This window comes from Solanum dulcamara, chromosome 11, assembly GCF_947179165.1.
Source record: "Solanum dulcamara chromosome 11, daSolDulc1.2, whole genome shotgun sequence".
NCBI lineage: Eukaryota > Viridiplantae > Streptophyta > Magnoliopsida > Solanales > Solanaceae > Solanum > Solanum dulcamara.
Window position 1 is genome coordinate 61,095,403 of NC_077247.1, and position 15,241 is coordinate 61,110,643.

The 15,241-nt window shown below is 34.3% G+C and overlaps 2 protein-coding genes across 2 annotated transcripts; one reads left to right on the forward strand and one right to left on the reverse strand.

Annotated features, from left to right (window-relative positions):
* Window positions 1–500: 500 nt before the first annotated feature.
* LOC129874506 (xyloglucan O-acetyltransferase 3-like) lies at window positions 501–3,423 on the forward strand. Its single transcript, XM_055949799.1, has 4 exons — window positions 501–748; window positions 833–1,134; window positions 2,521–2,905; window positions 3,001–3,423. The coding sequence occupies exons 1-4, from the start codon at window positions 529–531 to the stop codon at window positions 3,381–3,383; spliced, it is 1,290 nt and encodes a 429-aa protein (XP_055805774.1). The 5' UTR covers window positions 501–528; the 3' UTR covers window positions 3,384–3,423.
* A 102-nt stretch (window positions 3,424–3,525) lies between these two features.
* On the reverse strand, window positions 3,526–11,132 carry LOC129874505 (alpha-dioxygenase PIOX-like). Its single transcript, XM_055949798.1, has 10 exons — window positions 10,941–11,132; window positions 10,344–10,589; window positions 5,781–5,930; window positions 5,564–5,697; window positions 5,270–5,483; window positions 4,977–5,122; window positions 4,647–4,871; window positions 4,369–4,571; window positions 4,056–4,299; window positions 3,526–3,965 (listed from the first exon to the last, which is right to left on the reverse strand). The coding sequence occupies exons 1-10, from the start codon at window positions 11,058–11,060 to the stop codon at window positions 3,737–3,739; spliced, it is 1,911 nt and encodes a 636-aa protein (XP_055805773.1). The 5' UTR covers window positions 11,061–11,132; the 3' UTR covers window positions 3,526–3,736.
* Between the last annotated feature and the right edge of the window lie 4,109 nt (window positions 11,133–15,241).

Here is a 15,241-nt window from a genome sequence, read left to right on the forward strand (position 1 = left end):
TATAAACACTACAAATTGTATAGCGAATTATACAAACGTTGTGCATGAATTGTATAGTGAAATACACAAGCGTTATACAAAAACTGCGAATTGTATAGCGAATTATACAAATATATATAAATAATGCGTGAATTATACCAACGCTGCTATTGTGTAATTAATTTTTCATACCTTTATTTTGGATTCCTTGATTTCTCAAACACTCCATTGCGTAATTGCATGAGATCTCACTTTTAGAGCCCATTGGCTTTAAAAAATAACTTTTAAGAAAGAAAAAAAAAGTAGGGTAGTAGTAGTTAATAACTCAATGAAATTTGTTTGCCACTTTGGGTCAACTGATCATGCGTATACGATATTATTAGAGTAATGAAGTTATGATTTGTCGTGCAAATAACTCACTCGTCCGTAGAAGTAGGGCAGTAATATTTTAACCCAAGTCCAATGCCTCCACTGCTCCACATATCTCTCTCTGTTTTGCTCCCTGTTAGGATAGTATTATCCTCTTAAATCTACCAAAGAAATTTAAAGATGGGTTTGAGTAATTCAGTACAAACACTAAAGATTGTTCAGAATTGTGTTTTCAAGAGGGAGAAATTTCCAAGCCCTTTTCTTTTATTAGTCTTTCTAACTCTGATTTTCAGCTGCTACATGCTTTATTTTTCCACCAGCCCAACCATCAACTTTGCAACCAAACAAGATTCAGCTCCTCGTACCAACTCTTTACACATTGTTAATGAGCCTCAAATTGGTGAGTTTTTCATCTTTACTTCTCCATTTTGCATTGATTTTTCTACATGTCAATAATGCTAGCTAGCTAATTGATTGTTGGCAGATAATAACAGTACGTTCTCCGATTGTGACTTGTTCAATGGTAGTTGGGTTGTAGAGCAGGAGGGTAATTCCCTGTATTATACAAACTTTAGCTGCCCGACGATCCCTAGTTCGAGAAACTGTTTGTTGAACGGAAGGCCAGATGAAGAATTCATGCATTGGAAATGGAAACCGGATGAATGCGCATTGCCTCGTTTCAACGCTAAAACGTTTTTAACATTTGTTAAAGGAAAGACGATGGCGTTTATAGGCGATTCCCTCGCAAGGAACCATATGGAGTCCCTTCTTTGTCTTTTATCTTCGGTTAGTCATCCTATTAATTTTGCATATAGCTCAAATTTATTAATGGTAAAGCCTTTTCGACCAGAATGCAAGATGATTAGATATAAGTAACTTTCCAAGTTGAACAACTCTGTTTAATCGTTAAGCATGCACAATGTACAATGTACAATGAAATCAATTATTAGATACAAACTGCTTGTCATATAATCGCATTCATCTCGTCGAATACTTCCTTATGCTTTTAGGGCATATTTTTTATTAATTTTTAAGACAAGTTTAATTAATATACCTTAACCAAGACCAAAACATATATACAGGATGTGTTTCCATGCACGTTACTGCATTAGTGCCATCGCATCCTCCTCTACATTAGTATATTATAAGCTACTTATTTCATATCTAACCAACCATATGAAAAAATATACATCTCAAAAATAATTATTCAAGGTGAGACATTTTTATATGGACATCACAAATAATTTTAATTATATTTGCTGAATTTAGTAGAACTTAGCATGTCAGTCAAATAAGGTGAAGCCTAACATTTCGACTTAATTTATGAATTTTAGATTTTAAACGACGATTATAATAGCTCATTAGGCTTAAATTTTAAATTTAATATTTGTATATATTTACTAATTTATAAAATGTAAATACACTATTTTGCACAAAAACATTTGGATTTATTCGTGCTCATATTCAGACTTCTAGTTATTTCCCCGTCAATACAAATAATAATGACAATAACAATAAGACAATCAAATTTCTAGTCAGAAATTCAAATGAAGGCCAAAACAATAAGTAATTGGTGCAAAAATAAAATTAATTGCCATATTTTTTTGTTACCTAGATGAGAAACGACACAAGAGGGTCCCTCTTTCCAATTCTTTTAACAAGTAGAAGTGTTTTTCTTATTTAAACGTATAAACTTTTCTTTCCATCACCAATGATTTTCTCCAAAGAAACACTTCATATTCCCTCAATTTTCCATTTATTCTTAATATAGCCAACAAAATCAATATTCCTCGCTTTTTTATTTTTCCAAGTGCACGCCTGCTGTTTGGAAGATAAAGAGAGTTTAAACTTAACACTGGTCGTTGCAATATTTTTTTGGGAAATCAGTAAAGTGAAATTTGTAACCGCCAGAAAATTAGAAAACACCCTATATATAAAGAAACAAAGCTTTCTCCCTCTATCTAAGTTTCATGTTAGAATTATATATTGGGTAGATGCCTAGATCCGAAAATTAATTAAAACTATACCCTTACCTATCCATGCAGCAAGATTTTATATTCAATAATTATCTTCAGATGATTCCTTTTTTGATAATTAATGCACAAACGTCATGTGCATTGCTGCAAGTAACACTGAGTTATATATAATCTTTTTTTGCACAAAAACTTGTAGGAAGAAACTCCAAGACACATTTACAAGGATGTTGAAGACAAATTCAGAACATGGTTGTTTCCTCGTCATAACTTCACTCTCATGGTCCTCCGCACAGAATTCCTTGTCTTTGCTATTGAGAGAGTTATTAATAATTCATTCACGGGCAGTTTTGACTTGCATTTGGACAAATTAAACGTAAATTGGACCCAACAGTTACCCAACATAGATTATGCTATTTTCTCAACTGGCCATTGGTACCTTCGGACTAATTACCTTTATGAAAATGGCAAGCTTATTGGATGTGTTAATTGTTGGGAAGCAGGCGTTCAGAATTTTGGCCCTGGCTATGCCATCCGAAGGGCATTTCAAGCTTCTTTTGACTACATAAACGCGGAATGCTCAGGTATAGATGCGGATTCAGATTTTATATTTGAAATTAGTAGGTCCGATCGGTTGAATTTATTGGAGTACTAAAAGTCTGCACCATCTTTTAATTAGGTATTGTTGTACTTTTGAGAACATACTCACCAGGTCAATTCGAGCATGGAACATGGAATAATGGAGGAAAATGTAACAGAACAAGACCATCTGCTAGAGAAGTAGTTAAACTTGGTGATCAGAATTGGGAATTTCGGAACTTTCAAATTGAAGAAATTGAAAGAGCAAGAAAAGATGGAGAAAAAATTGGGAACATGTTTGAAATTGTGGACGTGACAAGAGCCATGTTAATGAGACCAGATGCACATCCAGGAACCTATTGGGATAATCAATGGATGAAGGGCTATAGTGATTGTACCCATTGGTGTATGCCAGGTCCCATTGATACATGGAGTGAATTTTTATTGGAAGTTCTAAGAAAAAAACTCCACGCTTTCCATTGAAGTTTGTTACCTTGTTAGGAATGGCAAGGTAAAATCTAGTCCTTATTGCTTCTACTTTTTCTTTTGAGGCTTAATTGGGAACATGTTTGAACTTGTGGACATGACGAGAGTCATGTTAGTGAGACCAGAACTTTAAACTCAATTCAAAATAGCATGTTTATTTCTTCTTCTTTTTTTTGGACAAAAATATCAGGAAATTCATATTACAGTCTGAATTAGTTTCATAAAATGGCTCGCTGAATGAAACACGTACTGAAGATAGTACATGGAATCTTAATACACACTTGCAGGTAAAATGTAATCTACACACACATTACTTCTTTTTATTGGTAATTATATTGATGAGGTAGAGTCTACTTGTGAGGAACACGTAAGTAGAGCGGAATAGGATTGTGAGGTTCTGGAGAAGAGTCCCAAACAGAGAAGGCGCTGTTGGAGTTCATCCATTTTTCAGTCATCTCTGGATAATGACGATCTAGTACATCTTTTAAGCTTTCAGTTGTATTCACCCATTCAAGTCCTTTTTTTGTATATGTCTCCTCGTTGTAATTGCTGGTGAAAAAATTATCTGCCTCTAACCTTCTGTAAATTTTGTAATCAACTTTCTATTAGTCGATCTATAAATCATAGTATTATGCATAAAAGTTGTTCTTTTTCAGTTTTTCTACGAACCTTGATGCCATAATTAGGAATATGAAAAAGGCAGTCTCAGATATAGCAAAGCCCTTGATCTTTTTCTCCGCGGACATTCCAACTAACAGATCCAATTGTTCTACATCATCACCATATACTTGATGAAGAGTTTCAATAACTTGCTCATCATCTGTCAAATCTTCCCATTTTGTGATGGGAATTTGCAACATTCTCCTACGAAATTCATTGTACCTAGCAACACTCCTTTCTCTGTCCCTATAAACTGGCAGCCAAACAACACGATCAATTATAAGTACTCTTTTTTTATAGTTGTAGTGAGAAATAAACTTACTTTCAAGAGCTGCAAGATCAATATGATGTGTCCTGTCAGTTCCATCAACATCTTGGGCAATAAGATCTCTCATCCATATTGGATAATTCCAAAGCTCAAGAGCTCCACATGCTTGATGGCCCATTGAAACCATTTGCTTAGTAAATCCGATTCTTGATAGATTCTCCTCTCCTTTGCCCCCAATTAAATCTTCCATTGGGATCCTATGATTTTATGACAATTACATTAGCTACTTACAATAATTTTAAAGGTGATGAAACTAATTAATGATGCCTTACTCAGTCAGAGGAAGAGATTTATTTGGTCCTGGTGTGGCATCTATATTTCTTAACTGAAGCGTATCAGGTAAGAGTTGATGCATCCGATAGACACTCGTAAATTCTTCAGTTAAGGAGTAGGGTACTCCATGATTCTCAGGTTTCTTCATTCCCACTAAACCACCAAAAATGGAACCTCCAACGTGCCCTAATGTATCCTTGAATTTCTTTCCTAGCAATCCATACCTGCGACATAAATTAATTTTAGTCAGTAGTTGATAGTATATGACAAAATAAGAATAATCATGACAAAATAAGAATAAATCAACTAGTGTATGAGGGTATATTGACCAATTGGCGCGCATTCCTGCAAGAAGGGTGTCTGTTTTGAGAAGTTCAACAGTCCAATCTATGGTGTGAATTTTCGCAATTACAGCAGAAGTGACAAGTCTTGCATGACGATACAACTCCTCATCCTCTAAATCCGGATATTCTTTCTGAAAATTAGAAAAAATCTCCATATGATGAATTATTTATCTCATATATACTATTAGTGCATTTTAACTTTGTATTGTAGTATTGCTTTATTTTCCGGGTTACTAATTTATGTATACTCGTTAAACTAACTCTAATATGATTAGTACCTTCAAGGCGTCACAAACAAGATTATGCTCTTGAATAAAGAGTGCCTGCAGTGACATAAGTCCAGCCCAAGTGTTGCGAACATCACCAGCGATGATTTTCCCATTTTCGTCTTGTTCCAGGAGCCCATTTTCTGATAGTTTCAATTTCCCATCTTTAAATGTCCTCACTTTCTTCGAAACATGTGCGTTGCTCCCATAAATAACACTTCCATCCCTTCATAATGTACAAGTACAACTTACTTAACATGTGAGCAACAAAACATGTAAAAATTGCAGTATGAAATTAAATCTTACCACCGAGGGGTACGCATGTTCAAGTGACCAGTCTTGATTTCATAAAATCCTGTAGGAGTTTGCTTGGTCTTGAAAAACTTAAAGGACTTTAGAGGGCACTCACTTGTAACTTCCTTAGGTGCCCTTAGCTCAATCTGTGCACCAAATTAATGTTACCAACAACTTAGATGACGAATTATTTTCATGAAAACATTTCATTACCAAATTGCTAACTGACCTGCTGAGTATCTTCGAAATGATCGACCCAATCATGAATCATAAATTGTATCCAAGAAGCAGCTATCATGTTAAATTGTTTTCCTGTGTCTATGAAATTTCTGCGTGCTAGAAGCTTTGTTGCCACTACCATTGGATCTGGATTCTTTAACTGTAATTTAAGAAAGAAAATAAAATTTCTTAAAATTTATGGTCCTAACTCCTAAATATGCTATAACATTCAAGACATTTATTTTCTTTCAAAAAAATTGATTCAGAATTAATATAAGGAAGGGGAAATATGAAAATGAGAGCTTGTCTTCGTAAAATTTGTAAAAAAATGTTGACTAATTGATCCATAGGCGGAGATGGATTATAGTAATTTATTCCAATATGCTCTTAGAAACATTCCCAATGGTCCACACATGCGAAGTACCCCCTCATTTATACCATCAAAAGCGTACCAAAAATCAAAGAAATGAAAATTGGTTTAGTTAATTAGGTTTGATTTTATCATTTGAAAAATTAGTTTTTTTTTTTTTTTTTTTTTTTTTTTGTTATTCGAGTGTTTTCCCCCCAAAATATTAAAGAAGGAGACCAAACCTTACTTCATATCAGCATCATTTGCCTCAGGCTTGCTCCGATTCTCCCCGGTCTTATTTCTCCCAATCAGTCCGGGTTTGTAAAAGGAAGAAGCATCTCCGAAAATATCATGCTAGCACAGGAGATTATCCACGATATCCGAAAGCCTGTTATTGGCGACAACGTGGTTATCAAGTTAGACATGGCCAAAGCATATGATAGAGTCTCCTGGTCCTATACTTGTCTGGTACTGAGAAGGATGGGCTTTGGTGAGACCTTTATTGATATGATTTGGCGAATCATGTCTAACAACTGGTACTCTGTTATCGTTAATGGGTCTAGACATGGTTTTTTCCACTCCACCAGAGGGCTCAAACAGGGTGATCCTCTTTCTCCCGCCTTATTTATTTTGGGAGCGGAGGTGCTGTCAAGAATGTTGAATAGTCTTCATTGTTACCACTTCTACCGTGGTTTTCATATGGAGAAAAGAGGCCCACAGATTAATCATTTGAGTTTTGCGGATGACATTATCATCTTTTCCTCCGGAAGGAGGGAAATTCTTCAAATTATCATGAAGACCTTGACTCTGTATGAAAAGACATCGGGGCAGCTTATAAACAAGAATAAGAGCCACTTCATGATGCATCCCAGTGCGCTCCAAGACAATGTGGAAACGGTGAAACAGGTTACGGGTTTCACTCAGAAGCATAGTCCCATTACCTACTTAGGATGCCCTCTGTACATTGGCAGGCAGAGAGTCATGTACTACACGGACATGGTCTCTAAGGTTGTCAACAGAATTAGAGGGTGGCACTCCAAAATTCTCAGCTACGGCGGTAGAGCTACACTCGTGAAATACGTACTTCAGTCGCTCCCCATTCACCTTCTTTCGGCCATTACTCCCCCCCGTACCACTCTCAAACAGATTGAGAGAGTCACCGCTGATTTTTTCTGGGGGTGGAAGGATAACAAAAAAAAAATACCATTGGGCTTCATGGAAAAAACTTTGTTACCCTTATGACGAAGGAGGTATTGGGTTAAGGAGAACTATAGATGTGTGCAAATCTCTCCAGTTAAAGCAATGGTGGATCTTTAGAGCTAAACCAACGTTGTGGGGTGATTTCCTTAGAGCCAAATACTGTCAGAGAGCCAACCCCATCATCAAAAAATTCCATTCTGGCCAGTCACTTGTGTGGAAACACATGATGCACAACAAACACATTGCCGAACCTCACATTCAATGGAGGATTTACTCGGGTTCATGTTGTTTTTGGTGGGACGATTGGCTAGGTATCGGACCCTTAGCCAACTACAGGCAGGAGTTGGGAAGAGCAAGCAATGCTAGGGTGGCTGATTTTCTTATAGATGGACAATGGAACATCGATATGCTAAATCAATTGGCACCAGCGCAACTAGTTCCTCTTATCACTTCTTCCACACTTCAGCTGCAAGGAAACACACCGGACCAGGCCATTTGGAAGCTGAATACCAATGGGAACTTCACATGCTCCTCGGCATGGCAGCTTGTGAGAGAACATAGGACCAAGACACTTTCCGACCATTACACTTGGCACAAAAACATCCCCTTTAAATGCTCTTTTTTGCTGTGGAGGGCTTTTAGAGGCAAGCTGCCAACGGAGGAAAAGATCATTGCATTCGGTCAGGTTTCCACTCCATGCTATTGCTGCCACAGTCCAGGTCCAGACACCATAGAGCATATTTTCAACACGGGCCACTTCGCTAGGAATATTTGGCGCTACTTCTCTGACTCCCTAGGGATAAAGCATGAAGCCATACCCCTCAAACCTCTTGTTATGAGCTGGTGGCTTCACAAGTACCACACAGAAGCTCACAAACTTATCTTTCACTCCACCCCAATATTTATATGTTGGAATTTGTGGAAGAATAGGTGCGCGAGCAAATACGGGGGAAAGAATTCTAGCCTGGCGAGAGTGAAATTTGCCGTTTTCAAAGACATCTCTAATCTACTTAGAATCGCGTACCCCTATATCCATTGGCCTTCGAACTGGATCCACACTATTTCCTACATAGATAAGTGTGCTCATGAAATGAAGATCACCCAAGTCTCGTGGACTAAATCACAACTCGGTTTCGTTAAGCTGAACACTGACGGAAGCGCGTTGGGTAATCCAAGGGCAATTGTGGGGGGTGGCATCTTAAGAGATCATATGGGTAGATTCATCTTCGCCTACGCCATACCGTTAGGGGAGGGAACCAACAATCAAGCCGAACTAGAGGCGGCAGTTTATGGGCTTAAATGGTGCATTCAACAGGGCTTTCAGCACGTTATCCTAGAAGTCGACTCGGAGTTGATCACTAAATGGATCAATCATCAGACGAAACCTCCGTGGAGCCTTCACCGGATAACTCATGACCTTGTTGATATTTCCGAATTATTTGTTTTCTTTTCTTGCAAGCATGTATACAGGGAGGCAAACTTCACTGCGGATGCTCTCTCCAAGCACAGTCACACTCTTACCACTCCAGGCCACTACACCACCCTACAACAGCTACCTCGGGGTACACGAGGATACTACATGCTAGATAGAGCCGGCCTACCTAGCTTTAGACGGAGGAAGACCAAAAGGATTAAGAAGCCTCCATGATCTACTACTAGTGTTGCAGCATTGCATTGAGCGCCCAATTGCAGTGTTTGTCTCCATGCTATATTTTTAGCCATGTTATTTGATGATCCTCGTTGACGCTAAAATTTTGTTGTATATAGCTTTTATGAGGATTCATCCCCAGTTTTATTTAGATTTTTCCTTTATTTTATGTAAAGGGCGAGTCTCCCTTATTTATGCTTTCCTAGTTTCTGTGTATCGAGAGGAGTCCTCTTCTTTAGGTGCATAGTTTCTAGGTTTCCTTTTCGTGTGTTTGTATCGGGGATGAGTTGGCTGACCTTAGTAGGATGACCGGCTTATGAACCACCATAGGATTGGAGGTTAGGTTTATGTCCCCCTCCGTGTATTTTTCTGTTTTATGTATAATAAGGCTTGGGGGTGTGCGGCTCAACCCCTGGCTGTGCACGAGAGGTGGGAGCCTCGTGTAGGGTCTGTTCCCGTAAAAAAAAAAAAAAAAAAAAACTTCATATCAGCTTAATTGATTTAGTTTTCTTTTTGAGGAAATCGACTCAAATCTAACTATGGACACCCTACTTGTGATTGCACGGCAAAGGAAATAGGAGTACCTTAGTTTCCCTTGCTATCATTAGTCACTGCTATATATACATAGCCTTTATTTAAGTATTATGAATTTAAATTTTAATGTTCTTAGCATTGTATAAATTATATATTTAATTATGAGTTCATATTTATAATTTATTGCAATTTTTTGAATTTTCAGATAATTTATGTTTTGCAATAAAAATATTAAATTTATATGAACCTCAATATTTTGTATCTACCTCTGGACACTGGACACTGATCCCCTAAAAATTGAGACTGTACTTGAAATACGAGGTCACTTTTACACCAGAAAAATATCGTACATTTGAAATTGAAGTTTTTATTTTTTACTTATACCTTTGACAATTCAAATTTAGTCTTTTTTTTGGGTTGAAATGGAACACATATTAATTCTCAAAATATATTATAAAGTTCAAAATCTAGTCACTATTTAAAGTAATGATTTTTTAAAAATATAGTGTTTATATTGGCATTTATTTATATTATTCTTTAAAAACATTAAATTCATATGAATCTCGATATTTTAAATCCGCCTCTCAAAATTGGTCCCCTTATAATATAATTGGGACTAAACATGAAATGCAAGGTCGCTTTTGCACCAGCGAAACATTATACATCTGAAACTGAAGTTTTATTTTTTTACCTAAACCTTTGACAATTCAAAATCTAGTCTTCTTTTTGTTGAAAAGGCACATATAAATTCTCAGAATATATATATATAAATGACAACCAGAAAAATGTTTGGACTAATACAAGAAATTAGGTTATACGTTTAGTCAAACACCATAGTATACCTTGTTATGCTGATCAACAGGTAGCATATTCCTCCCGAAAAATGAAAATTGACTGCCCGCTCTTTCATTAAAGGGGTCGTTGTATTTTCCATCAACAGTTGTATTAGGGTAATCCCCCTCATTTGATGTACCGACGTTGATCAAATTATATTCTTGATGAAGATGTCGCCGCGCTGCGAGATAAAATAGCCCCAACAACACCGGCAGCCGGTGCCACAGGTTCAATTTATCAACGAAATGAACCATCTGCATCAATATCATGACTTTAATTAAAAAGTACTTACGTACAACCATTGTGATAATTGAGTACAATAATGCCAAGAAGTAAGATAACTTGACTCTGTAGATGATAAATTTATTTACAGATCGATTGAGGAGAACAACAAACAAATTGAATTTAGTGTAATCCCATAACTGGGTATGAGAAGGATGATGTGTACGAAGACCTTAAAAAGATTGTTTCTGAAAAACCCTTAACTTCTTAATCAGCTAGCTCTATGTTGGTATCTCAAAATATTCTTTAATTCAATATTATCATTTAAAACTAAGTTCGGGAGGACAACAAAGAAAAAAATTAATTAATTAGTAAAGAATTACCATAAAGAATAGTTTGTCGAGGAGAGTCATTCTGTCAAAGATATCATGAAAATCTTTGTGAATGAAAGTACGAAGAGGAGATAGCAAGAGATTCTTGAGGGATGCCATAACAAAAGACATATTGTTAATTTCCTACTAACTAGAAATATCACTTGTAATATGGGGTTCTATGTATGCTTAATTTTGGAGGAAACATGTCCTTTATATATACATAGAGAGAGAAGTAACAGAAGCATAAGGCACGAATATCCTACAAAAAATAATACTCAAAATATTTTACAGCACATTTTATGGATTTAACAATTCTAATATTATTAGACAAAGAAAGAAAAAAAAATCCACGTGACACTTGAAAGATGGAAAATTATACCGTACATGCATGTTCAAATAGGACCACAAGGAAAGAAATATAGGTCGGAATAAAAAGAAAAGAGTTGAAAAATACTTTTTTTCATGGTACAATATATATATACATAGAGAGAGACAAGTAATAGAAGCATAAGGCACGAGTATCCAACAAAAAATAATACTCAAAATATTTTACAGCACATTTTATTGATTTAACAATTCTAATATTATTAGACAAAGAGAGAAAAAAAAACAGTTCCAAGTGAAACTTGAAAGATGGAAAATTATACCGTACATGCATGTTCAAATAGGACCACAGGGAAAGAAATATAGGTCGGAATAAAAAGAAAAGAGTTGAAAAATACTTTTTTTCATGGTACAATATATATATACATAGAGAGAGACAAGTAATAGAAGCATAAGGCACGAGTATCCTACAAAAAATAATACTCCAAATAATTTACAGCACATTTTATTGATTTAACAATTCTAATATTATTAGACAAAGAGAGGAAAAAAAAACAGTTCCACATGAAACTTGAAAGATGGAAAATTATACCGTACATGCATGTTCAAATAGGACCACAAGGAAAGAAATATAGGTTGGAATAAAAAGAAAAGAGTTGAAAAATACTTCTTTTCATGGTACAATATATATATGACTAATTTATTTTTTTTAAAATTATATTTGACATGCTGTGATCTTATGATGTAGTGTAATTGAAATTTACTTTGTCTTACTCCAGATATGCAATTTAATTTTTAGATGATTGATTCTATGTGACTGTAGGATAAAAATATGATGGTTGTGATAGAATGAATAATATTCTTTTGTGTTTAATAAAAAGTTTTGTTGTACATCTTATAAAAGAAAAAAACAACTTACAAGGAGCGCTTCATGCTAATATATGACCCATACGGTTTTTAGCGATTCAGGTTAATAAAATGATAATAGGAATCTTTTTATCTTTTTAAAAGTTTAGATTAAAATATAAAAGATTTATGTCAGCAAAATTTAATAGAAAAATAAATTAAATTAATTGGGTGATTTTTCAGGTAAAATATCAATGCTTAAATGATTTACAAAATGTTAAGACAAACAAAATAGTTCCACCTTAAATTTGAAAGGTGATAAATTATACCTTACACGTTTAGAATAGGACAACTAAGAAGACAATATCGGAAGGAATAAAAGAATGAGCTTAAAAATAATTTTTCATGGTACGAAATATATTGATATGAATGACAACATCAAATACGACTAGAATAAATTAATTACATTTGACATGTTGTGCTCTCTTATGATGTATAGTGTAATCGAAAGTCACTTTGTCTTGTTGGTTCGATATGGTATGCGTGATTCACGATCGAAGAACGAACATAATAAAATAAATAAAATTTCTTCAATTTTGATTTAATTTTTTGAGGTCAAACCTTGTGAATGGAGATTGCGGACAAGGAAAGCTAGGTGCTAATATATGAACTACGTATGTAGTTGATTGGACCATTTCGAATATTATCAAATATTAATTATACTAAATAACATGTTTTTTTGTGTAATATGGGGCTCTTTAGATCTATATATGCATAAACATGTCCTTTCTATATATAGAGAGAGTAACCGAAGCATAAGGCACAAGTATCCTACAAAAATAATACTCCAAATAATATACAGCACATTTTATTGATTATTTGACAATTCTAAAACAGTTCTACGTGAAACTTACTGTACACGCATGTTGAGAATAGAATCACGAGGAAACAAATATCGGACTAAAAAGAAAAGAGTTGGAAAATACTTTTTTTTCATGGTACGATAAATATACGACTAGAAAAATTTATTACATTTGACGTGTTGTTATCTTACCACGTAGGGTAGTTGAAATTTACTTTGTTTTATTTCAGATATGCAATTTAATTTTTAGATGATTGGTTCCGTGTGTGACTGAATAGCGAATCATCCAATAAGAGATCGTGTTAGCACGGGCCAATATATGTTATTCTTTTCTCTCGATTTATGTGATATTGAAAATTATTTTTAATTTTTTTTAAATTGATAAATATTATGATTTATACATTTTATGTCATTTTAATTAATACATATTATTTACTTTGTTCCATTTTATGTTGCATCAAAATTTTATTTGTCTTTTAAATATTTTAGATTATTAATTATTGTGGTTTATAGTACTTTTTACATAAATTTCAAATAATGTATGTTATTTTCTCTATCCCAATTTATGTGGCACTGACAAAATTTCAAGAACTATTTAGATTTTGTCTAGTTATTAATTATTGTGATTTATTATACATTTTACATCATTTCAAATAATATATGTTACTTCCTCCGTCTCAATTTAAATTGCTAATTATTGTGATTTATAATACTGTTTACATAAAATTTTGAATTTGCTAATCACTGTAATTTATAATACTTCGCACTTAATTTTTAATATATAACACATTCCAAAAGAGTAAAAAAAAATTAAAATAAAAAAAATACAAAAATAAATATAAGTAGACACCTCAATAGCCAGCTGACTGCTTCAAGTAGCTGAAGTAGGCAGGACAGCCGAAAGCTGCTCAAACAAGCAACATGATCGGAAGCTGCTAAATTATTCTCTTATATTTTATCACAATATCTATATTAATTAACGTATAATCTTAAGTCTTAGAAAATGATTTGAGGTATAAGAATTAATGGTGAGGGTAAAACATGAAAATTGTATGTTTTTATCTTGATATACTAAAAATGGCAAGTAAAAATGAACATTTATTTTTAGTATATTGAACAAGTAAAAGTGAACAAAGAAAGTAATAATTATGGAAGATATAGTAAAATTATCATTATATTTATTATTTTTTAAAAAATATATCGAGTCAATACTAAACAAATAAAGATGGACGTATGGAAAGTATTAATCAAATCTTTCTATTTAGAAAAAAATTGATTTATGTAGCATCCTTTTCAAATTAAAGGGCTTCAAAAATTTGAGGAAACCGTAGTTACCCTTGCCCTCTTCTATATTCTTTCCTAGTACATCTAGAAGAAATTAATTATATTTGACAACGCTTAGATCCGGCTCTACCCAAACTTTTCTGGTTCACCCCAACATTCCCCACTTGTCCGACTGTTACTGAGCAGTTTTTGTGTTGTGATCTCTTATGATGTTTAGTGTAATCAAAATTTACTTTGTCTTGTTGGTTCGATAGATGTGGTTCATGATCAAAGGACGGATATGATAGAATGAATAATTTTTTATTATTTTTAATTTAATATTTTGAGGTCAAGCTTTGTGAATGAAGATTGCTAAGGAGCACTTGGTGCAATATATGAACTATTTGCAAAAAAGTCAAAAAGGGAGGTGCACATGCACTGTTCAAGAAAAAAATGCGTATTTTATGCGCTTCAAAAGTTGTTGTCTTCTTTAGTAATTTTTGACAAAAACACACATATTTTACACGAAAATACGTATTTTATGCATTTTTAATTTCCTATAAATAGAGGGCCTCTTGCCCTCATTTAGATCATCCCACAAAAATACAATCCAAAAGAGTAAGAACACAAAGAGAGCTATACACCAAGATAAATATTGTAGTATTGAGTGTCCTCTTTAGTGAGTTATTCCTTTTACAAGAGAGAAATGTTTATTTATCACATTCTGGGAGGGTACCCTAGACGTGACTGACACTCAGAAACCATTACTGGCTCCCAAGCGAACCACTTGACCTGATCACACATCCGTTGAATTATTCAATCAGCGGAAGACATAAAATAAAGAGATAATTAGGTGGACAATCCCAATCAACAATCTAACTCAAGAAAGAAAGTCCATAGGCAAACAAATAGAATTCCAATCTATATCATTAAATAGTCTGACAAGATTAATTCAAGGAAATAAAATACTCAATCGACCCATTACTATTTAGTTTATGAAGCCGCTATCACTACT

Bases quoted from the DNA above. Each gene is read 5' to 3' on its own strand.
- LOC129874506 (XM_055949799.1), top strand. From the start codon at position 529: ATGGGTTTGAGTAATTCAGTACAAACACTAAAGATTGTTCAGAATTGT. The intron at 1,135-2,520 runs GTTAGTCATCCT...AAAAACTTGTAG, and splicing joins TTCTTTGTCTTTTATCTTCG to GAAGAAACTCCAAGACACAT. The intron at 2,906-3,000 runs GTATAGATGCGG...TCTTTTAATTAG, and splicing joins CATAAACGCGGAATGCTCAG to GTATTGTTGTACTTTTGAGA.
- LOC129874505 (XM_055949798.1), bottom strand. From the start codon at position 11,060: ATGTCTTTTGTTATGGCATCCCTCAAGAATCTCTTGCTATCTCCTCTT. The intron at 5,698-5,780 runs GTCAGTTAGCAA...TTTGGTGCACAG, and splicing joins ATTTCGAAGATACTCAGCAG to ATTGAGCTAAGGGCACCTAA. The intron at 4,872-4,976 runs GTCAATATACCC...TTTATGTCGCAG, and splicing joins GCAGGAATGCGCGCCAATTG to GTATGGATTGCTAGGAAAGA.